The sequence below is a fragment of the Trachypithecus francoisi genome, unplaced genomic scaffold (assembly GCF_009764315.1).
Source record: "Trachypithecus francoisi isolate TF-2019V2 unplaced genomic scaffold, Tfra_2.0 Contig01558, whole genome shotgun sequence".
In the NCBI taxonomy this organism is placed as follows: domain Eukaryota; kingdom Metazoa; phylum Chordata; class Mammalia; order Primates; family Cercopithecidae; genus Trachypithecus; species Trachypithecus francoisi.
The window spans coordinates 3799355-3825161 of NW_022681440.1; the positions used below are offsets into that span (position 1 = coordinate 3799355).

A 25807-nucleotide genomic window follows, 5' to 3' on the forward strand; every position below is an offset into this window, starting at 1 on the left:
ATATATACTAACTCACAGGTTTTCCTGCATATATAAAGGCCCTCTATATCATCAATCTGAATACACAGTATCAGTTAGATTTGAAGTCACAAAGGATATAGTTATGTTTTACTTGAAGGATGTGTGTTCACACAACTTTCGTAACCTGTAGGGTAAATGAAATTGTAGAGTGGAAAATGGCAAGTGATTCCTATTATATGCCACAGAATCACGTGTGTAAATCAGTTTGTATGAATACAGCAATGTATTAATATGAATTTGGCATTATAATAACCTTTTGTGAGGAATGTAAATTCCTCATCAAATCATCATGGGGCTTGATCCTTTGCTTATTTTTCATTGAATAAAATGTTGCTAAATATTTGAAAATATAGGGAAGTCTTTACAGATTTTTTTTTTTTTTTTTTTTTTTTTTTGGAGACTGCGTCTCACTCTGTCACCCAGGCTGGAGTGCAGTGGCACAATCTCAGCTCATTGCAACCTCTGCCTTCCAGGTTCAAGTGATTCTCCTGCCTCAGCCTCCTGAGTACCTGGGATTACAGGCAGCCACCACCAAGCCTTGCTAATTTTTGTATTTTTAATAGAGGCAGGGTTTCACCATGTTGGCCAGGCTGATCGTGAACTCCTGACCTCAAGATGATCCACCTGCCTCCACCTCCCAAAGTACTGGGATTACAGGCGTGAGCCACCACATCCAGCCCAGATATTCTTAATGCTGTGTTTATTAAAACAAAAACATTCTTCATTTAATGTCCAAATTTGAAATAAAACAGTATTTTTTTCTTTTATTAAATGCCAAAAGTCAAGAAGCAAAGTAAAATAGTTTCGTCAACTGAAAACTTAGAAAGCAGAGAAAGTAAGTTGATATTTATTTTTTACCAGATTCTTAGGATAATGATCCTTTGGGGCAATTAATAATAGATATTCAGTGAGATCAAAAATCTCCATTTTGTTTTCTTAGAGCATCTTGTGCCAACATCCCCCGTCTTATTTTTTAGTGGTCTTTGGACAGTTTGCCTATTTCCAGACGGCCCTGAATGATTTGGCCGAATTATTCGATGGAACCCACGCGCAGGCCAGACTTCTCAGCTCGCTCTCTGGGTCTCACTCAGGTAAGTCTTAGAGCATTTTGCCCTTAATTTAGTTTAGACAGCTAGGGGGATTGATTTTTAACTTGTCAATTTCTTTTGCTTTGTTTTGATGAATGAGAAATGTAATCATTTTTGAATCTGTGTGTGTGCTTAGAAAAATCTTATTTTAGATGTAAGATCTCAAAAATGTTTTTATCTCAGATATAAAATCACCTGCTTTTATCATCTTACTAAGATTGCAGAAAATATAATATTTATCTCAGTAAAAGGGGCAAAGATCCGAAAAAGAGGATGGGATAATCAACTATCATCTGTGTTTAATTTTGTATCCCATGTGTCTTAACCTCCCCTCTGGATATAAAAATGATTAACATTTCGGTCCAAATCACTCTAAGCCTGTAAGTCCTACATAGAGAGACCCATTAATAACTGCACATCTACCCGTGTTCACATGTACACATGCATACATTTGTCCACACGTGCACGCAAACACACAGGAACCCCCAGAAAACATGGACTGTTATTTCAAAACTTATTTTTATCCCATTCTTACCCTTAAAATCACGTACAGAAATCTGTCTCTAACAAACACTGTATACAGCCAGTGTCCTTACTCTGAGTTCTGAATGGTATTCTGTGGGTTTAACGTAGCAATTTAACCCCACTTTTAATTGATGACCTACCCCTTATTTGTACTGATACGTTTTCATCATTTATGAAACCAATTTGGTACTGAGTACATTCACTAATTTGCCTAGTAAACTATATGCATCACAAGCTTTGACCAATTAAGATTAAGATTTGGTTATTTCCAGGTTTTCACTATTTCATTATTAACTAAAAGTCTTAAGACCTATGTTTTCTTCTTTTCTACCAGGGTTCAGTGACATATCTAAGAATGCATTAGAGGATACATGTTAAATATGTTGATTCTTAGTAACACATTGTCCTCTGAAAGGCTTATGCCAATTCACACACCTCCCACCACTGCTTGAGACAGACTCTTCCACATTTTATATGTGCTTTTATTATTTATTATTATTATTATTATTATTTTTGAGACGAAGTCTCACTCTGTTGCCCAGGCTAGAGAGCAGTGGCACCATCTTGGCTCACTGCAACCCCCATCTCCCAGGTTCAAGCAATTCTCTTGCCTCAGCCTCCTGAGTGACTGGGATTACAGTCATGTGCCACCATAGCTGGCTAATTTTTGCATTTTTAGTAGAGACGTGGTTTCCCCATGTTGGCCAGGCTGGTCTCAAACTCCTGGCCTCAAGTGATCCACCAGCTTCAGCCTCCCAAAGTGTTGGGATTACAGGTGTGAGCCACTGCGCCTGGCCTATGTGTGCTTCTAAAGGTTAAACATATACTTCAGAAGGTCTTTTCTGAATCCTTTAATTTTTAAAAAGTCATCTTTGGATTCAATTACTTTTTAAAAAATTTTAAGTAAAATTCTTTTAATTTTTAACTAAAATCAAATTAAGGTGATTCTGAGAAAATGATTCACCCTTGACTTCTGTCTCCGTTATAATATAGAGCTACCTACCATCGGTGCTTTCTTCAAAAAAAGTCATCAGGGAAATCATGATTTCAGTATATTTTAATCAAATGCACTGCCTATTCTTGCCTGGGACAGAGTTTTTAAATCTTTATAAAAACAACATATTTGAGTTTTAAACCACAAAGTGAAAATGTTTTAAAAGTTCAAAAAACAAATGTGAAATTTCAGCTTTATCACCATTTTCCAAAATACACCTGTCCTCCACGGTGCTGTGTGTTTTCTGAATCCCACATATTATCTCTGTCTTCATTTCTAGGGGAAACATTGCCCTTGGCTACGTCAAATCAAATTCTGCTCCGATTCAGTGCGAAGAGCGGTGCCTCTGCCAGGGGTTTCCACTTCGTGTATCAAGGTGAGGGTCACTCCCCATGTCTCCACATGTCACTGTGGTCCTTCCTGACGCTGGACACACCACCAGTCTCAGACAGAGCACTCAGAACATCTCAGTGGCATTTTTGTCATATTTAAGGAGCTGGAGGTGTTCGTATGTTCATAATGAAGTTATTTAATAAAAATATTACAATTTTTTGACAATTGAAACTCGTATTTCTACTACAAAACAGAATAATATCTCATCAGGCACTAGAAGGGAATAAATATTGATCATATTACCTTTCTGTAGCTCTTCACATCTTGGAAGATGATTTCAAATACAATATTTTATCTAATTAAGTATTTTGTAATAGTTTAGATCTTAGTAACAATATATGAAATATATTTAAAATGCATTATGCAATTCTACATTTTATAAAAACTAAGCTTAAAAGGAAATTTAACAAAACAAAACAAAAAGCAAAATATCATACATGCATCTCTTATCCTAACTAAATACCTATTTATTTTGTTTGTGTTTTATTTACGTTGGGTACTTTTACACCTTTATACTTACTTTTTAATTTAAACCTTTTAAAAAATATTTGAGATTGCTCAAAGATTCTGAAAAGCTAAGAATTTTCTCCAAATATGTTTCACTTTTGTTTTGCATATTCATTATATGAACTTGAAAAAATGACCACATAAACTGTTCATATACTTTCGGAAGCTTGGAGTAAGTCTTTGGATGGAGCTTGTCATGACTGTAAAGGCTGAGATCTGGAAGAAATGATCATGCTCAGAGATAAACTCTGTGTTCAAAAATAAGAAGCAATACTTAGTTTTCTAGGTCTCGATTTTTCTGCTGCTTATACTTGCTGTTATTTCTTGATTATATGCTAAACGAGTGGTGGATTATTTGTGAGTTTTCTGGCAAAGGGGTAGACAATTCCTTTAACTAGAGTCTCTCCTCTTTTTAGGCCCTTTAGAGTAACTTCCTGGCATTGCCATGGCATTTGTAAACTGTCATGGTGCCATTGGGAGTGTTTTCTTTAGCATGCTAATGCTTTTTAATTAGTGTATAATGAGCAGTGGGGATGACCAGAGGCCATTTTAGAAGCCATCTTGGTTTTGGAGGATTTTAGCCAGCTTCTTTACTACATCTTTTTATCAGCAAGGTCTTTGTGACCTGTACCTTGTGCCAACCTCCTATCTCATCCTGTGACTTAGAATGCTTGACCTCCTGTGAATTTAGCCCAATAGGTCTCAGTCTCATTTTTTTTTTTTTTTTTTTTGAGACGGAGTCTCTCTCTGTCGCCCAGGCTGGAGTGCAGTGGCCGGATCTCAGCTCACTGCAAGCTCCGCCTCCCGGGTTTACACCATTCTCCTGCCTCAGCCTCCCGAGTAGCTGGGACTACAGGCGCCCACCACCTCGCCCGGCTAGTTTTTTGTATTTTTTAGTAGAGACGGGGTTTCACCGTGTTAGTCAGGATGGTCTCGATCTCCTGACCTCGTGATCCACCTGTCTCGGCCTCCCAAAGTGCTGGGATTACAGGCTTGAGCCACCGCGCCCGGCCCAGTCTCATTTTACACAGCCCCTATTGAAGACGTAGTCTCTCTGGATCAAACACCTCTGACAGTTTTAATATTCCAAGTCTGAGCCATGATTACATTTTTTCCTGGCATTAGCAAGCTTTGTTGAAGACATGGGAGATACACAATTCTTGCTTTTAAATGCTGAACATGTTCAGCTTTGTACATGTGCTTTTTGGCATCAAGCAGAAAGTGTTTTATACCAGTTTCTGAGCTCCCGGGAATTCCCTGAGTGTTCACAGTGGAGGAAATCCTGTAGCCTCCCCTGTACTCTCTAAGTTCCCTGGCCTTGTACCATCAAGCAGGGACTGGAAGAACCTGCATGATTGGCTGTGGTTATACAAGTTCAGGGATCTTTACCATTTCACAGAAAATACATCACACCTAAAATCAACATATTCTTAGCAAAATGCAAAAGCAGAACATCACACACACCGTTTCTTAGTAACTCCAGCACAGTCTGCTTCTTCCAGGATTAGAAGAGGCCATTGATTCTATACCATTAAGTAATTACATTGCATTTAGAGACTTTGCTTTGGCCGGTAATTCATGTCTTTCAACATTAGAATCAATCCGCCTGAAAACAGAGGCCAAGGGAGGCAGAGCCCACATCCTTCTCTTTGCTGCCTGCTCCGAGGCTTCTGAGGATTTAAGGCAGGCTGGTCACAGCTGCCCACCCTGCCCTGTCTTCTCCCCCATCCCTCTGATATGCATGATTGATTGTGTCTCAATAAACCTTCATGTGGGAGAGTACCTCATCAACGCTACTTTTTCCCATGGTCTTATATTTATGCCTGTCTGTTTTCATAAAAAGCCTATTCCTGTCATTTGTTTCAACGTAGAATTCAATGCTGCCTTCAGTTCCTTCCAAATAACACACTCACACCAAAACGAGTAAACTGCAAGGATTTACTGTACATTTTAAAGGGAAGAGGAAACCGTATTTCTATATTGAACCTCCCCTGCAGTGCCCAGCTTATAAATGTCCATTGGCCGGGACTGTTTCTTTCCAAGTCATGTTTTCCAGGTTACCATCGCTAACCTGGGTTCTCCTCTCCCAGGCTCCTCGCCTGAAGCAGCACCTGCATCCCAGGCTCAGGAGCTCAAGGCTTTCTTCTTCCAGGGTCTTCCGCTGGAAAGACTTGGTCTCTTTAGCACTCATGGAAATATAGTTAATTAGGCCAGGCACGGTGACTCATGACTGTAATCCTAGCACTTTGGGAGGCCAAGGCAGGCAGATTGTCTGAGCTCAGGAGTTCAAGACCAGCCTGGTTCACATGGTGAAACCCCATCTCTACTAAAAGTACAAAAAAAAAAAAAAAAAAAAAAGCCAAGGGTGGTGGCAGGTTCCTGTAATCTCAGCTACTTGGGAGACTGAGGCAGGAGAACTGCTTGAACCTGGGAGGCGGAGATTACAGTGAGCCTAGATCACACCAGTGTACTCCAGCCTAGGTGACAGAACGAGACTCCACCTCAAAAATAAAATGAAATGAAATGAAATGAAATAAAATAGTTAATCGAATAGTCTCCTGAAAATAAGCAGAGCTATAAACGCAGAAATATTTTTTTCTCAATTTGGGTAGGGAAGATGTACATTAAGAGTTTCTTTACTTGAGGTTATTTCTAGGCAGGCAAATACATGTTTTGATTGATTTTCCCTTGGTTTCTTCTTCTTTTTAGATGGCATGAATTATGTGGCTTAGCTGGTTTTCCACATCTAAAACCTCACATTTGTATCGAAAGCTTATAAAATGCATATTCTTTGCAAAGAAGAATAAATGTAAAATTTTGCTTGCAATCCAGTGATATATATTTTAATTCATTGACTAGTAATGGCTTGTCCAACCTGATTTTTCAACCATGAGAGAGGAATGATTTTGAGATAGAAAATGTCCCTCAGTCACTAAATCAAAACTGCTCCACTTAGGTGTTGCAAGTGAGTCCTCCATGCATTCAGATTTATTTTATTATTGTTGTTGTGGTTTTCACATCGACTGTAACAGAGGTGCAGTAAAGGAGCAGCATGTAGCTGTAGCTTAGAGCATTTGTGGTGTTGAAGGGTGATCATGAAAACTGTCACAATGTGTTTCCGGCTTTTTCCGACAGGTGTGCACACATTCGCACTGCTTCCCACTTACAGCACCTCAGAGCCCCGGAGGAGGACATCCTGCCTCCAAAGAAACATGGTTGTCTGGCCTGAGAAGTCAATCATTTTGTTGATCACCCCCTATTCCAGGCTGACCTCATTCCTGCTCACTTTTCCACTGGGCTGATTTCAATTTGGCTTCATGGCAGTGTGAAATATTTACTAAAAGATAGAGAATGATGATGACAGACAATAGAATTTATCTCGGGTGCCATCTGAAATGTGCAGGCGAAGGGCCAGAGCCAGAGGACTGGCGGGGAGGAGGAAGTTACAGAGCACAGTCTGATTTCCACCCACCCGCTTCCCAGACATTCTGTGGAGCTGTGATGTCCATTCCACAGCTTCTCCCTGTCCTACTGTCTCAAATACTTAAAATTGGTCTCTTCACTTTCTAAACTTCTTCCTCTAAAAATTTTTTTTCGTAATTTTATCTAGATGCAGGTGTTATTCATTTATTGTCATTTTCCTTGAAAATAGACCACTATCAAATTCATGAAGAAAGTGACCTGTGTACACATGGCCGTTGGTGCTGTATTTCTCCTCATTTTGGGAACTTGGAATGACAGTGATACCCTGTATCTCTCAAAGATACAAATATGTTTACATAGCTCTCAAATATACAAGTGAGCGATGCAATACCTGAAGCCTCTTAGATAAGTGGAACCTTTGCCACGATAGCAGGTATTTTGTAAGCAATCCAGCATAAGTAGAAAAACTACCACTGGCAATAGTTCTTCGTTTTGTGAAAGATCTTTGAGATGATTGTGGAAGCCTCTATGGGATATCTCTTTTTTCCTTCATGCCATTATTCAACTCTAACAAAATACTCAGGCATGACAAAAATAATTTCAATATTTTATTATATGAATTGGGAATCCCTAATCTGACTATCCAAAATCCTAAATGCTCCAGAATCTGATATGTTTTGAGCACAAACATGACTCCACAAAGGAAAAATGTCACGCCTGACCTCATGTAATGGACGAATCGCAATAGAAAATGCTGTCAACACTTTGTCTCATGCACAAAATTATTTAAAATATTGTATTTGCATTTTAAAATATAAAATATTGTATAAAATGGCTGCCCACCAGAGCTTCTCCGTGGTGCCAGAGCTGCTGCTTGCGCTTCTCAGGCTACATAAATCCATCTGGCTCGTGACCCATTTAAAGAGCAACTTGTTTTGTGGGAAACAATTGAGTATTAGCCAAACCCTAACCATTACTATGTTTCATAAACCAAGTCATCATCTTAACAAGGATAAAGCATGTGTAGAAGGTGTATCGGGCTATGTGTATACGGCATGTATTAGACATAAATGAATTTCACGTTTAGACTTGGGTCCCATCCCTAAGATATCTTATTATGTTTATGCAAATATTCCAAAATCTATAAGAATTCAAAACCTGAAACACTAGACATTTCAGATAAAGGATACTCGACCTGTAATAGAATATTATAGTTACTCTGTATTTTATTTTTAGCTTGGAGAAGAATGATTCTGATAAACCATAAACTATGTTCCACATCAGTGCTGTTAGAAAGGTAGACACTTTTATTAATTTTTCCTTTTTATAGAAAATATCTCAACACCAAATGGAAACGTCATTTAGTCAAAATAATCTGCCAGTTTCCACTTTCATGGAACTGCTTCCCCAGCAGCAGTGACCCAAATCATGTCGGTTGTTGTTCTGATTCAACAGAAAATAAATAAATAAAACAGATTCTAGTGTGTTAGAAAAAGCTGTGGGAAGGTAGAAGGGTTATTTTAAGAGAAAATGAGTACGTGAGCACATTCTGATAAAGGACTGTGCATTTAGGGTGAAGACACAAAAGGACTGAGGAGGATAGAATCCCAGAGACAGTACCTGAATACTGTCTTTTTCATTGCAGAGGACAAAACAAAATACGCAAATTTCAAAGTGCATAACTATTTTCAGAGTTTGCCTGGTGTGATGGACCTCTTTGCCAATTGAAGTATTTTTTAATCTTTAGCCCACACTCCTTTTGATAAACAGGAATATCTCCTGTAGGTGGCAATTTCTGCCATACAACCTGAATAGTTATCTTACCCCCCACATTGCACTGATACTCACCTGTCAGTACCTACTACCCAAAGACCTGAGATACACATGCGTCATTCCACATACTTGGGGTTTTGCTTGCTGCAACAACGAAGGCCACCCATTATACAGAACCTAGGAAAGTCTCATCAAGAGAGAACCGGAGGGACTTGCTATTTTTTCATTTTTTATTTTATTTATTTTTTTGGAGACAGAGTCTCAATGTGTCGCCCAGGCTGGAGTGCAGTGGCATGATCTTGGTTCACTGCAACTTATGCCTCCCAGGTTCAAGCGATTCTCCTGCCTCAGACTCCCCAGTAGCTGGGATTACAGACATGCACCACCACACCTGGCTAATTTTTGTATTTTTAGTAGAGACGGGGTTTCAGCGTGTTGGCCAGGCTGGTCTCAAACTCCCGACCTCAAGTGATCCACCCGCCTCAGCCTCCCAAAGTGCTGGGATTACAGACGTGAGCCAACGCACCCAGCCAGGGCCTGTTGAGATTTGGGCTCATCCTAGGTGACTTTAGGGAGGACTAAAGGCAACATGATTGCATGTGGAACAGGTGTTCTCATCAGGAAATCTACCCTCTTAATTATAAACACAGTGCTGTAGAGCAGATCTCCTGGACCTACTCATTTTACGTAACTGAAACTTTATACCCACTCAAAAGTAGCTTCCCGTTTTCCTGTTCCCCAGCCCCCAGTAACTACCATTGTAACTCTCTCTGGTTCTGTGAGTGCCACTACTTTAATCTCCCCACAGAAGTAAAATCATAAGGTGTTTGTCCTTCTGTGACTGCTTATTTGCTTATTTCAGTTAGCATGATGTCCTCAAGGTTCATCTGTGTTATTACAAATAGCAGGATTTTCTTCTTTTTCAAGGCTGTATAGTATTCCATTGAGTATCTACTCCACGGTTTCTTTATCTGTTCATCTGATGATAGACATTTAAGTTGTTTGCACATGTAGACTATTTTGAAGACTGCTACAATGAATGTGAGAATATCGATATTTCTTTGGGATCCCAATTTAAATTCCTTTAAATAAGTATACACACGTGGGATTGCTGGATCTGATGGTAGTTTATCTTAATATTTTTATTGCATCACAATGGCCATATTATAACAAATCATTCATATGGTAGATTTTCTCATTAGACTATGAGGCCTATGAGGACAAGTACACCTTGTTAGTCATCTCACTATCACCAGCAGGATGATTAAATGTAATCTCCTGAATATCAATCAGTCCTCATAAGGCACTGAGTCTTTTTATGCTGTTTTCCTCATCTGAAGTGAGGACACTGAGATGGTCCTGAGGACGAAGTGCAGTTGGGAACGTGCTCCTCAAATCATTCTCTATAGCAATTGTTGGAGGCTTTATTAACTTCTCTGTCTGCGCCAGCTCTGCGTGGTCCCAGTTCCTGAAATCATTCTCTATAGCGATTGTTGGAGGCTCTATTAAATTCTCTATCTGCACCAGCTCTGCATGGTCCCAGCCCCTCAAATCATTCTCTATGGCGATTGTTGGAGGCTTTATTAACTTCTCTATCTGCGCCAGCTCTGCGTGGTCCCAGTTCTTCAAATCACTCTCTATAGCGATTGTTGGAGGTGTTATTAAATTCTCTGTCTGCATCAGCTCTCCTTGGCCCCATCTTAAACCCAGTTCCCACACAACATCCTGGCTTGCTGATGGAGATACAGATGGCTGTGTTCTGTGCTTTGCTTCTAGCTGTTCCTCGTACCAGCGACACCCAGTGCAGCTCTGTCCCCGAGCCCAGATATGGAAGGAGAATTGGTTCTGAGTTTTCGGCAGGCTCCATCGTCCGATTCGAGTGCAACCCAGGATACCTGCTTCAGGGTTCCACGGCGCTCCACTGCCAGTCCGTGCCCAATGCCTTGGCGCAGTGGAACGACACGATCCCCAGCTGTGTGGGTAAGCGGTGTCCCTAAGCGGGAATCGCGGGCACAGGGCTGCCCACCAGAACTGTGTGGTGATGCCAAAGAGTTGCTTCTCGTGCTTCTATCCAGGCTACGTAAATCCATCTGGCTCATGACCCATTTAAAGGGCAATTTGTTTCATGGTAAATAATTGAGTTAGTAGCCAAACCCTAAAAATTACTGTGTTTCATAAAACAACTCATCATCTTACCAAGGATAAAGCATGTTTCCCTTCTCCGTATTTATGAAGTAGGCCATCAACTCTAAAGTCATGAGTATAGAACATAATTTCGTTTTGGGAAAAAATCATTATCATGTTGATTTGCTATGTTACTTGTGTAACGTCCTTTTAATAAATGGGTGCTGATGAATGTTTGAAAAGTAATAGATAAAATGCAGGCTGAATGACAATGACCTTGTTATAGTTGACCTGCTTCATTTTGTGTGGAAAACCCTGGTATAATCATGATTAGCACTTGAATCATTTGTACATTTTAAGCGCCTCTTCTCTTGACTTTGCTCATAAATCCCATTCATATCATTTGGAGATACATGTCTGCATGGAGAGAAGACTCTGCCAAGGTCCTTAAATTATAGTAGGTAAATTATTCTAAACAGAATTCACTTTGGAGGTGCCATCATTAGACACCATCCCTTCTTAGAGAACTTGGATAGATTTCTTTATAGACTCAAGATCTATAACTCAGTAGCATAACAGGTAATAATCAATTATATTGCTAATTTAAAAGAAAAAACACTAAATTTTACCTTGGTTCAAAATGCCATTTAACGTATCATTGTTCACGTACATTTTCTCTTACTGTCTGGTCACACAGTGGAAGAAAACTACATGCCAAATCAACACTGTACTATGGCACTTTATTTCATGACATGTGATTCTGTCTTTTAGTACCATGCAGTGGTAATTTCACTCAGCGAAGAGGTACAATTCTGTCCCCTGGCTACCCCGAGCCCTACGGAAACAACTTGAACTGTATATGGAAGATCATAGTTACGGAGGGCTCGGGAATTCAGGTGAGTCCTTGAAGTCCACAGTCTACAGCAGGGCCCAGCTGGGGTCTGTGGGCTGCTTTCTTTCGTTCTTTTGTTCTTTCTTTCTTTCCATCTCTCTTTCTCTTTCTTTTTTTCCTTTTATCTTGGTTATTTTAAATACATAGACTATACTCTGTTTCTCTTCTCTTAGTATTTCTACAAAATATTTCTAATCGTGTTTCTATATTTTGAATAAATATAATTTTTTAGAATAAAATTTAAATTTTTTAGAACAAAAACTATCAAAAGTACCATTTGTAGAAATTGTTCTCTTGGCCAGGTACTGTGGCTCATGCCTGTAATTCCCACGTTTTGGGAGGCCAAGACAGTCAGATCACTTGAGATCAGGAGTTTGAGACTAGCCTGGCCAACATGGTGAAACCCTATCTCTACTAAAAATACAAAAATTAGCCAGGCGCGGTTGTATACGCCTATAATCCCAGCTACTAGGGAGGCTGAAGCAGGGGAATTGCTTGAACCCGGGAGACAGAGGTTGCAGTGAGCCAAGATCATGCTATTGCACTCAAGCCTGAGTGACAGAGCAAGACTACATCTCAAAAAAAAAAAAAAAAGAAAAGAAAAGAAAGAAAAATAAATTGTTCTTTCATGGTTTGTTTTTTAAATTTTGCCAGATAGATAGATAGATAGATTTTCATGATTAAGATATGTGTGTGTGTATATTTATATATATATATAATATTATGGTATTGGAGGCATGATTAAGGTATATATATAAGTATATATACAGGTATAGGTATACACCTATATATACACCTTAATCATGAAAAAACCCAATACCCCATCTAATTAGACTAATTATGTTAAGCCAAAAATCAATATTAACTTAATGTTATGGTTTGGTAGATCCAAGTGATCAGTTTTGCCACAGAACAAAACTGGGACTCCCTTGAGATCCACGACGGTGGGGATGTGACCGCACCCAGACTGGGAAGCTTCTCAGGTAAGATGGAATCAATTTCCTTACCTTTGTGACTCAAAATCTGCAAACACCAAGAAAACAACCTAAATAACAACAAACACTCCACATAGACATTTTCTACACAACTCTTCTGTCTCCATAAGCGTTGCTCTACTGCTCAAAGTCTTAGAGTAAGACCATCGAGAAACAGGTGAGAAAAAAGAAGGCTGTGTTCTCCACGAGCAGGAGATTGATCTCAAAGTGTCAGGCAGCACAGCTTTGATGTGTGGCGGGTTCTCAGGCTGGCAGCAGAAGCCAGGAATAATAATGTGAGGCAGCGAAGAGGCAGAGGTTAGGAGACAGTTCTCACCTCTTCAAATGCACAGCCTGACATTAAGCAGTCTGGGAATATTACACTGAGCCTGTGGGCTCAGCTAGTCCTGAGGTTCTACTCTACTCACATGTAGCCAGAGATGAAACTGTAGTCCACTACAAGTCTACCCTCTCTTACTCTTCCTTGCACCTGCGACTCTCACGAATGCGCCTGCCTTGAAGATTCTGCTTTCCAAATGCCCTGCAAGTCTCCTCTTCCCATTGCCCTGGTGCATCATTCGGATCTCAATTTCACTTTTGTTTAACGGTATCCTGCCTCCAGATGCATGATACCTCCCTCTTTCACTTTGTGTAATAGCATTAGGACTCAAACTTCATGAATGGAAGAGAAGTGATGATGATCAATGTTGCCATTATCACCCTGGTCATCACTGACCCTGGTCACCACTGTCCTCACAGTCACCCACAGTTCCTGAGCCTTTACTTTGCCCCATTATGAATGTGTGTTAACATGAATGCTTAATTTTATCTTGAATAAGGGCCAGGCGCAGTGGCTCACGCCTGTAATCCCAGCACTTTGGGAGGCCGAGGCAGGCGGATCCCCTGAGGTCAGGAGTTCGCGACCAGCCTGGCCAACATGGCAAAATCCCGTCTCTACTAAAATTACAAAAACTAGCCAATATGACAGCACCAACTAAGTTCTAAGGGATTATTGTTATCTCTCTCTTACCAATGAAGAACAAAGATTAGGTACTAGAGAATTGTCCAAGATGACACAGAAAAAGTAATATTTTCCATGAGTGCCTTCTTGCTTGCAGCAGCTGACTCCTTCTATCCCATTGGTCTGAATTTTGTCCGTTGTTTATCTCTACTGCAAAGGGAGGCTGGAATATATATGTATATATTTTTCTTAACTGTAAATATTTCTTCCCTAAACATTTCCATTCTACTTTTACTCAACGGGTTAAAAAAATAAAGAAAATAGATAGTGTACGGGCCATTCACAATGTCTAATACAACTTCCATTTTATCGCTTCAAATGGTTCGAAGATCTTATCTCTGGTTCTCAGCAAATAAAACCCTATTTTTATTTGGGCATGGTCATTTAAGGTGTTGGGCAATAAAATGCCAACCTACCATCTTATTGTTATTTGTCACTCACGATCCATGTTTGTCTGTCTGGGTACTCTTTATACTTTCAGGGACTTTTATTTCAAATAACCCATTACTGTCCTTAAAAGCTAGAACTCAAGGCCCATCTCCACTAGGAAGCCCCTCTTTCTTCCCCTGAGCACATAGCTCTTGCAATAGTTGAGCTTAGCATGTGATCTCTTAAAGTACCTGCTAGATACCAGGCACTGTGTTTGTTGTTAGGAATAAAAGATAAGACCTCTGTCATTAAAAAACACCCACAACAACACCAGTTAAAATCTACACAGATGCCAACATTTAATGTAATTGTATAAGTCATATTTGGTAAGTAGACAGCATTACAGGCAGGTGATGGGTGTTACAGGAGGGAAACAAAGTCACTCTTTTTTTAAGATTGAAGAGAAAAAAACTACCTGGGAAAAATTAAAATATCTTAACAGATGAGTAAAATATAGCTAGACAAATCAGTGAAAGAGAGAGAGGATAATCCTTCAGGTCACAGGAGCCACGCAGTCTGTGTCCATTTCTGTACTCTACACTCAAATATTGAATGGGGTTGGTCAATTTTAAGTAAAGTGTTCTTTTATTTTCTAGAGATTTAAATTTCTTCAGAATCTATATTAATCTCTGAGTGTCACCCACAATTCCTAGCACCTACCACACAGTCTATGAATTCAATTGGTAAAATCTGCTTAAAAGTGTTTTGCCACTTTTTATCTGAGGATCAAATCTTATCATTCACATATATTTGGATTTATCAACTGCTGTACAGCAACCTCATATTAAGCCTTCCCTTGAGTAACTATCACAAGTGAGCTTAGCTTCGTATGTGTAATAATTTCATATATCCTAATTAATATTAGAAATAGGCTAATTTTTCAAAAGAGAGTATTTAATATTGAATTAAGTTTTTAACCTAATGTTCTCAGTCATGAATCTGTGACAGAACACATTTTACACACAAATGCAAGCATTACCAGCAGAAAGCAGGAGATGGCAAAATTAAAACAGCTGCATGTTGGATTAGCCAACATTAGCAGGGAAATGCCTTACTAATAATCATGAAAAAAAGAAGTGACCACATTGCCTGTGTATGCGTGAAAAATAACAACAATCTCCTTCTTATTAACTTCAGTTTTTGGAGTTGGCCAGGAGAAAATTTGAAAAACTATGTTTGAAATAAACACCACTGCAATGCAATTCTGACACTGACTTCCTGGAGTTAGCACGGAGTTCGTGCACTTCATGCTTCTCCACAGGACTCCCCTCTGACATCAGCTGCAAGCCCTGGGGTCACCTAGGACACCTGCACTCTCACCAACTGGCTACCAATTTAGGGGCTCCATGGTCCCTTCAGTTCTTGACAGTTCCCGAGAGTACCTCGCAGAACTTGAGAAAGCGACGGACTTATACATATGATTAAGATTATATTACAAAGGAGACAAACCAGGACTGGCCAGATGAAGAGACTCATAGGGTGACATCTGGGAAGGTCCCAAACAGGAAGCCTCCGTGTCCTCAGGACTTCCAGCACGTCAAAGTGCATCATCACCTGAGCTTTGGTGCCAGAGTGTTTATAGGGTTTTGCTGACACAGGCAAGATTGATTGAATTCTTGACTACGGGGTTGAACTTAACCTCCAGCTCCCTTCCCTGCCCAGAGATTGGGAGGTTGCGCTGATATCACATGGCTCAATGCCTTGACCGTCTAATCCTATTATTGATCTTTCTAGCTTGCCCAGCCCCCTTCCTGAGTTACCATAATCATAATCATCATCACAATCACCACAAGCAGTGTGGTGTGAGAAGCTCCTCCGTGGACCACGAAGGCACTCCTGCCACCTGGGAAATACCAAGGGCTTAGAGTTTACCTCCTGGATATCAGGGATAAAGACCAGAACAATTCTTTGTCACATAATAACAAATATATCAATGATGTGAGCAGAATTTATACTATTTTTTTTGCCTTTTTCATATTTCTGAGATGTAACATATACAAGGGATAAAAATGCTTACGATAAAATACCAAGAAAATACAGGTTAAAATACAGGTGTTAGCCTTATAACCTTTTAATCTTTTCTCATAATATTTGATTTTCATCACAATATTTTAGGATACATGTTGGCTTACATGATTGTGGTGGCTCATGTCTGTAATCCCATCACTTTACAAGGCCAGGGTGGGAGAATTGCTTGAGCCCAGGAGTTTGAGACCAGCCTGGGCAACATAACAAAACACCAACTCTACAAAAGATTTGTTTTTTAAGTTGGCCAAGCACGCACCTGTGGTCCCAGCTACTCAGGAGGCTGAGGTGGGAGAATTGCTTGAACCCAGGAGGCAGAGGCTACAGTGAGCCCAAGATCCTGCCACTGTACTCCAGCGTGGGCAACGGAGTGAGACTCTATCTTAAAAAAAAAAAAATTGTCTCATACAAATAATTATGAAATATTTAGCTTGTTGCTTTCAGTTTCCTTAGTAAAAAATGCAAAGATGTAAATGTTTTAGAAAACTAAGTTAAATAAAATATGAGTGAACAATAACCCTACTATCAAATAAAAAATAAAAAAATTATCAAATAAAAAATTTGATAATACTATTAAATAAAAAAATTTAGTAACTATTATATGAAGATGTATATCCAGTTTAAAATAATGTGATTAGGTCTAACAACATAAAATACCATTGTTTTCTATAATAAGTCTATAAATTAAGAGAGTCAGGCTGATAAAATGTTTTCATATTCACTTAAATTGAATTTTTTATATCTAAAATTAATTTTATTAAAGAATATACATCTGGGTACAATATTGCAAGTGTACACATTCTGAAGTTAAACAGACCACTCGCTTTTCACAGTTTAACATTTAGGCATTTATGTATTTTTGAGAGGCTGTGGAGACGTCTGATATAGGAGTGGTTTATAGTTATTCTAAGATGTTTTCACGTTTTAAGACAATGCTTTTCTTGTGAATGAGCTTCATCAACCACCAATCATCCTCGTCTCAGCTGCTTTCTGTCCTTGTCCCCTAAGCATATTGTGGGGAAAATATGAGAAGAACCATGTTCACAAATTAGGAATATTTTTCTTTAGGGCTGTGGCCATTGTGAATATCAAGTCCATTTGTATGTTCACTCGGAAAGAATAATCAAGAAGACGTCCTAATTTAACTCTAATGCACCATATAACGTTCGATATTCTGAAGGGGCAGTAGAGAAGGGAACACTCATGCTCTGTGTCTCTCCTGCACAGTTTAGTCTGAAAACATCTGGCCCCTCTAGCTTTCACTTGCTCCTCCCCAAGTGAAGAGGAATGAGTGCTCTGGCTGGTGAGGGCCAACCAGAATGAAGGGATGGTAGGTCCATCTAGTTGTGTGTCTAAAGATTGCCTTTACTCAGTCACTGAGTAAATCATTATAATCACATATATAATCACATATATATTATACACACACATTATATGTGATTATATATAATATATGTCATATAATATATAGATTATATATAATATATGACATCTGTTATAATATATATTATTATATATAATATATGATAATGTATATTATATATTATGTAATATTGTGCATATTATATATTATATAATATATTATGTTATATATTATATATGACATATATTATATAATCTATATATAATATAATAATAACATATAATATATGTCATATGATTATAATATATGAAAAATATATAAAAATATATACATATATTTTTATTATTTATTATTTATATATATATATTATATGATATATTAATGTTTAATATATAATATGTATTACATTTATATATTATTTATTACATATCTTTTAGATTTCTTTAATGTGACAGAGTTTCACTCTTTTTGCCCAAGTTGGAGTGCAATGGCATGATCTCAGCTCAGTGCAACCTCTGCCTCCCGGGTTCAAGCGATTCTCCTGCTTCAGCCTCCCAAGTAGCTGGTATTACAGACATGTGCCACCATGCCCAGCTAATTTTGTGTTTTTAATGGAGATAGGGTTTCTTAATGTTGGTCAGGCTGGTCTCGAACTCCTGACCTCAGGTGATCCACTTGCCTCTGCCTCCCAAAGTGCTGGGATTACAGGCATGAGCCACTGTGCCTGGCCTAAAATCATGATTTCTAGTCTCTCTTTTGCCTCTGTTCTCCTAATAACAGTCCAAGCAGACCCCGTTGTTCTCTTTCCTTATGTTTCAACTGAGACCAGGTATCTAAGAGGGCCTTCCATCCTTCTTTGCCTCTGCAACCTTTTGGTTCGCAATTTTTGGAGGTCAACTTTATAGTTCTCCTGTTCTCTCTCAATACGTCACTCCCTTCCTGTGTACTACAAGTCGTAAGGCCCAAGGTCTAATGAAGAAAATAGCAAAGCAAACGCCGGCCTCAGGTTTCGTGTGTTCACCCCACACAAGTTTTCCAAAGCCCAGCCTCCTTTTCTTTTGAGGGCTACGTGGCATTTGTTCCAATTTAGAAAGCAGAACTTCCTTTTCCTTCTGGCTGTGCATCTTTTCTTTCTTCACTCTGGGCCAGGCATCTGGAAGTGTGAAGAATAAGTGGCTCTTTGCGCACAAATAGGATTTGCTCACAGTTCCTGTTCATGTTGTCAGGGGTAGAATGAATGTGAAAATGGAAATGACGAAGGCTAGGATGGGCCTGTTTGCATTGGATTTGAGTTAGGGATATTGGGGTGAATGCATGGTTTAAATTAGGGATATTGGGGTGAACGCATGGTTTTAGTATATATATATAGCTATAGACATAAATATAGTGTGTATGTGTGTATGTACATATTTTATTTTCTTCCTGTCTTTTGAGAGGTATAAACAACAGCCCAGTAGCACCCAAATTCTGCTTTCTAACTACCCCTCTAAACACCATTCTCCCATTAAAGGAAACAGCATTTCTTGGAGAAATACTGACTACAAAGCTGTGGTAGGAATACATCGAGACAAACCATTTTGTATGAAATAGAGCCTTATGATCTGGCATGGCGGCTCACGCGTATAATCCCAGCACTTTGGGAAGCCAAGGTGGAAGGATGACTTGAGGCCAGAAGTTTGAGACCAGTCTCGGCAACATAGCAAGACCTCATCTCTACAAAAATCAGAAAAAATGAGCCAGGGCTGGTGGTGTGCATCTGTAGTCCCAGCTACTCAGGAGGCTGAGGTGGGAGGATGGCTTGAACCCAAGAGTTCAAGGCTGCAGTGAGCTGTGAACGCACCACTGCACTCCAGCCTGAGTGACAGAGGGAGACCTGTCTCTAAAACAATAGCAACAACACCAAACATAGAAATTTGTAACTTTATACTGACAAAATTAGATTAATGAACTCATAAAATGAATGAAAATTAAAGCTTTCCATGGCTGCAGAATGCCAGCTTATACGTGGAGAAGGGTGAATGTCATTGTCCGGCAGGCCTTTTCGTGATGGGCTCAGGCTGGAATGTCAGGGCACATCAAGTTAGTGGGTGACCTGTTGATGAGAAACAGGACTCTCATCATCCTCGTGCCACTCCGCTGTGAATCCTAAGTCCTGACAAGGAGTGAAAAGGTGCCTTCAGCGTGGAGGGTTTTACAGACACCTCTCTCACCAAGTGACACAAGATCGTCAAGAATGGGCTGTTGTATGCATTGGTATACTGAGAAACTCACTCTCAAAAACAAAAAGAAGAAGGAGAAGGGGGAAGGAGGAAGGAGGAAGAAGGAAGAAGGAAGAAGGAGCAGCAGCAGCAGTTCGAATTATTGTGTCACGTTGCAATAGCTGTGGCATACATATTCCAACCACAGCTGATGGCAAGCGGTTGATATGAATTCACAGTCGTGCTGAGCGGCGTCGGGAAGTGATGCTGGAATCAGCGTCTGTGAGCCTGCATGGGGCCGGCCCCCTCCCACCACGGGGAGCTCAGCAGTAAGAGACCCTCGGAAGAATGCAGCACCCCACTTTTTATTCTCACCCCAAATGAATGGCCTCATATAATCATGCAGAGCATCAGACAAACGCAACTTAAAACAAAAATAATTCCACAAAAGAACTTGCTTATTCTTTTTTTTTTTTAAGTGTTAAGTTCATGAAAGACAGAGAAAGACCAGAGAACTCTTCCAGACTAAAGAGAACAGGGGTTTTAACACAAGATGCCCTGAGTGATTCCAGTAGAGTCCTGTCCTCTCCAAGCCCTGAGGGCAGGTGGATGGAATTTAAAGGAGGTCAGCGGATGACATGTCGTATCTGTGTTACATTTTTGATTTAGAGAACTGTTTTGTTTTTAAAAAGTGGACACTGGATTTTCATGAGAAATGAGTCATCGTGCTTGTAACTTGCCCATAAATAATTTAGAATAAAATAATTTTACAATACACATATAGAGGTAGACTTAACAATTCTATCTATAGAGAGATAGTAGATGTTGCAGTTTTATTATGCTACACTTGCACCTTTTCTGTAAGTTAGAAATTGTTCCTAAAGTTTAGAATGAATTTTTAAAAAACATTTTATATGGAGAAATGACAAGTCAGCCATAAAGTTTGAATGTGTTAAAGCGTTATCAACATTTAAACTTTTTTATAATTACGATATTTTAAAAATGTTTATAAAGGAGATATTAAACCATTTACAAAGTTAGTTATTGAATACTAACAAGAATGAGTAGTTGTAAGAGGTACATATTTCAGAAAAAATAGTTGATGTCCATCATTCAATGTTTTAGTGTTTTATTTCTATTTGGACAAACATACGTATGTAGGTCTTTTATCGCAAGCCACTTAACATCAGTTTTTGGAAATAGACAGGTTATAAATTATAAATGAATAAAATAGAACAAAATAAATACAACTTTGTGGCTGACAATATTAAAGAGAGGTAAATATCACCGTGCTGAGAGGAGAACCTTCAGGGACTATCATACAGTTTCTTTTTCCTTTGTTATGTATTGTTCTATCCAGGCCACAGTAAAACTATATGATCAAAAACATATAGTTTTTAAATGGTGCCATAGGCACCATTTAAAAAAAATCACTCTGTTGCATTTTGTTCAGGGGCATAAGCTACTTCTTATAGGCTGTTCTGAGATCCCAGTGTGGAAGCTGCTGCAGGAAAGTGCCCTCTGCAGCTGTGCCCGGGTGCCCAGCCCAGCACCGTGCTCCCAGCCTCCCCTGGCTGGTAGGTTCCTGCTTCTCCTGTGTGCCACCAGGGCACCAAGATCCCACATTACTCACAGGATAGCAAATGATTGTTTTTCATAACAGGAGTGCAAACAGAGCTGTCATTCACGGATCTGCTTGCTGAATTAACAATCACTGTTAGAGGGGCCTGAGGATTCACAAAGCACTTTCAAATGCACAGTGCACTTGTTACTCACACACAAGAGACTTGTGATCACCTTTCCTTTATAGAACTGGAGCATACCACAGCATTTTCAGTGACTAGGGGTGGCAGAGTAAGTGGCATCAGAAGTAGGCTTTTCTCCAAACATTGTACGTTCTCACAGACATGTGAGAGCTAAGCTATGAGGATGAAAAGGCATGAGAATGATATAATGGACTTTCGGGACTTGGGGGGAAGAGTGGGAGGGGGGTGAGTGATAGAAGACAACAAATATGGTGCAGCGTCTACTGCTTGGGTGATGGGCGCACCAACATTTCACAAATCACCACTAAAGAGTATTTGTGTAACTGAATAAACTACCTGTACCCCAATAACTTACGGAAAATTTTTTAAAACAAGAAATAGGTTTATCTGATACCACTGTAGTACGTCCAGAGAAGGTGAACAAAAAAGTGAAACAGGCCGGGCGCAGTGGCTCAAGCCTGTAATCCCAGAATTTTGGGAGGCCAAGGTGGGCAGATCACAAGGTCAGGAGATCGAGACCATCCTGGCCAACATGGTGCAACCCCATCTCTACTAAAAATACAAAAATTAGCTGGGTGTGGTGGCACATGCCTGTAATCCCAGCTATTCAGGAGGCTGAGGCAAGAGAATCACTTGAACTAGGGAGTCAGAGGTTGCAGTGAGCCGAGATCACGCCACTGCACTCCAGCCTGGTGACAGTGAGACTCCATCTCAAAAAAAAAAAAAAAAAAAAAAAAAGTCAAACTGTGTATGGAATACCTGCATGGGAGATGACTACGCTAAGGGCTGGAGGGCATTAAATAAATTTTAAAATGTAAAAGCTGGAGTCTCACATCCCAGTGAGGGTACAATTGAAAAAACTGTACTAAGCGTGAAACGCTGTATGAGAAGTGAAACTGAGCTGATGCTCCTGTCATCGGTAGGTGGAAAGTGGAGAAGAAACATGGTTTTTAAAAGGATTTATAGTTAGTTAAATTGATTTAATGGAGTGGAAAAAGTAACTGATTATACCAAATTACAGGTTAAAACAGTCAAAAAGTAGTGCAGATGATATAATGAAAATGTATTTGGATAAATTAGTTAGATCTATAGTAATATATTGTTCTTTCTACAAATATTGTCCAAAAATACAAAAGTAATGCAATAGTGAGAGGACAACAAACATCATGGAAATTGGATAAAATGGGTAAAAAAAATCAGTGCTTTAGTGGAAGTCCCTTTATCTTCATAGTAAAAAGGGCTCTGAGTTGGGCCAATGAGCAGGTGCAGCTGACACTCCTTCCACTTCTTGCTTCCTTCTCCCTCACTGGTCTCTCTCCAAGGCTTTGGGTGTGCCCTGTTTTCAGCTGCACAACCAACACTTCGCTTCTTATAGAGGCTGTGGAAAGGAGAGAAGGTGTAGTTTAGGCAGATTAATTTTTTCTTTGGAGACACACCAGGTTATCCGCTTGGTAACCACCCTTCATCTTTCCTCCATTACCTGTTACATAGTTTACAGTAACTTCTCTTCAACATATTTGAGGTGATTAGCAAGGAGAGATTTATAGTTTGTTACCCCATGGCTTTTTAGTTAAAATATTATGTATGTATCTGTCTATTGTCTGTCTACTTATCTCTCTGCCTGTCTATCAAATCAAGGTCAAAAAGCAAAAGAGTTATATCAGCAAACACTTCATAAGTGTTTCTCATTCAACACACACAGTGTTCTTACAGTGAATTATGCACTAAGGATTCAGGCTTAAAATGACCCCACCTCCCAGAGAAAATACCCACCTTGGCAGCCAGGGAAAAACCGATGGAGGAATAGACCCCAAATCTCAAGCAGGAACTCTACCTTCAAAAAGCTCTAAGAGTGTGCACACACACAAACACACATGCACGCTGTTAATAAGGATAACGTGGAGTTCTCTTTTCTCTGCTTTCTCGCTGTTTTTCTTCCGACACTCTGCAGTAGCAGCTTCAGTACTGATTGGCCAAAGTTTACTCCTTAACGTACATGTTTAAACTATGGCGAACCTTTGTAAGCCCAACAGAAGATTCTGTTTGTTAGCCCAAGACCAAGAAGTCCTTACCGTGTGATCAGATTATACCTGGCAAAAACTGCCTTTGCATTTGTAGCAGTGTATTTCACTGGGACCTTATTTCATCTCATTCCACTAGTATTTTTCCCAGCATCGTTCCAGGAGACAGCCAGGTGTTCATACCTTGGGTCTAAAAGCAACAAGTGTTCATACCTGTGGGAGGACCCCTTCCTGGAGTGAGTCTTTCAAAGGGCTCAGCTTTAGAAAGCAGAGAGGATGGTGGTGAAGGCAGATGTTGAAGGAGCTAGAGTGACTGACAAGAGGACAGTGATGGCCCTTCCCAGAACTGGGTGTCCTCTAGGAAATTAAGATATCATTGAATTCCTTGCAGGACCACAAGGATGTGACTGGGCCTTGAAAATAAAGTGGTAGCCGGATGCATTTAGGCTAGATTTTGGACCAGGGACTTGTCAAAGAGCATTCTTTCAAAGGTGTGCACAACGACATGAAACTGCTAAAATTCAAGGGTCCGGGGGAGGCTGGAGAATGAGCTTATGTGAAGTCAGGAGTCAGGGACCTGAAAGTCTGAGACTATTGGGCTGTCCTGGGGCAGGAAAGGAATCCCCAGCCATGGTGAAGATTAAATTTCCCCATCTCCTTAGGATGAGTTCTCAAAGCACAGTATAGATCAAGTTGACCTACAATTTCATTAAAAGACACATCTTATGCCCAGGTATAGAAATAAAATGTGCAAGCGTTACTTAATTGTAAGCAGATTATTTTGTGTGCAGAACAAATGCATAAGAAGAAGGCAAATATCCATTCTGAAGCTCAGTTGATGGCTATTTCGTTAGCCCAGGCAGGAGATGAACGTGGTACGAGCAGAACGGAAGACAGATTAAAGCTGTAACAGTCATGTTTGGCATGGCACCAGTGGTCTGCTCATTGCCTTTAGTGATTTGATGAGTTTCAAGTCTTTGAGGCTCTGTCGTAATCAGGGAAGGTTCTGCTTTGCACGAAATCGGAGAACAACGAGTATGTTTGGAAAATGGGTTAGTAGTTTATCTGGCTGAGAAACCCATGTTTATCGAATGAGTGAGTGACTTAGTTTGGGAAATAAGTGGTTATATTTGAATGACTAGAAATAGGAAAGTCAAAGTGAATCAAAAGAAGGAATGAACATCCCAGGCCTATGATATAGATCATCTTGAAGCAAGAAAAAATGATTCTGAAAAACCAAGTAATGATAAGAAGCTAGAAAAGCAAGCAGCAGTCAGATCACGCAGGGTCTTGGAGCCAAATCAAGGAGTGTGAAATTTGTTCCTAAGATGATGAGGAATCTATGAGAATTTTAACATGTCTCATCATATATACATTTGTAAAGTGCTTTCTGACTGCTGAATGGAGAATGCATTGAATTAGGAAAAGATCAGGCTCAAAAAAACAAGTTAGAAGATTATTGCACTAATTCTGGTTAACATAAGGCTGCCTGCCCTGGGGTGATTGTTGTGAAGATAATATGAAGTAAGTGAAATAACTTGGGAAAATATTTGGAGAGCATGCCAGTTAGGGCCTAATGACTGATTGGAGGGCAGTTTGGGGTCATGGAGAAGGAGGAAGCTTTGAATGTGATGACGTGGATGAATGCCGATGGTAGTGTTAAGAAACATTAGAGACCTACGTGATGTTTCAGGGATAGATTAGGCGTTAAGTTTGACACACATAGTGTTTAAAAAGTCTCTTATAGGCTGGGCGCGGTGGCTCAAAGTAATTCCAGCACTTTGGGAGGCTAAGGCAGGCAGATCACGAGGTCAGGCGATCGAGACCATCCTGGCTAACACGATGAAACTCCGTCTCTACTAAAAATACAAACAAGAAAAAAAAAAAGCCTCTAATAAAGAGACAGTCAGAGTCCTTGCCTGGGTCATTGGTCTGATCAAATCTCTTGGGGACCGGGCACAGTGGCTCACACCTGTAATCCCTGCACTTTGGGAGGCCGAGGCGAGCAGATCACTTGAGGTCAGGAGTGTGAAACCAGCCTGGCCAACATGGTGAAACCCCATCTCTACTAAAAATACAAAACGTAGCAGGACATGGTGGAGCATGCCTGTAATCTCAGCTACTTGGGAAGCTGAGGCAGGAGAATCACTTGAACCTGAAAGTGGAGGTTGCAGTGAGCCAAGATGGCACCACTACACTCCAGTCTGGGTGAAAGAGTGAGACTCCATCTAAAAAATAAAATAAAATCTGTTGGGGAATATTGGATTGTT

The 25807-nt window shown here is 39.8% G+C and overlaps 1 protein-coding gene across 1 annotated transcript in view; it reads left to right on the plus strand.

Annotated features, from left to right (window-relative positions):
- CSMD1 (CUB and Sushi multiple domains 1) overlaps nucleotides 1-25807 on the plus strand; it is a 2074981-nt gene that overhangs the window by 1798329 nt on the left and 250845 nt on the right. The window contains exons 32-36 of the mRNA XM_033177634.1: nucleotides 999-1112; nucleotides 2909-3004; nucleotides 10501-10704; nucleotides 11620-11744; nucleotides 12627-12723. Of these exons, the coding sequence (XP_033033525.1) occupies nucleotides 999-1112; nucleotides 2909-3004; nucleotides 10501-10704; nucleotides 11620-11744; nucleotides 12627-12723 (636 nt within the window). The remainder of the gene's footprint in view (nucleotides 1-998; nucleotides 1113-2908; nucleotides 3005-10500; nucleotides 10705-11619; nucleotides 11745-12626; nucleotides 12724-25807) is intronic.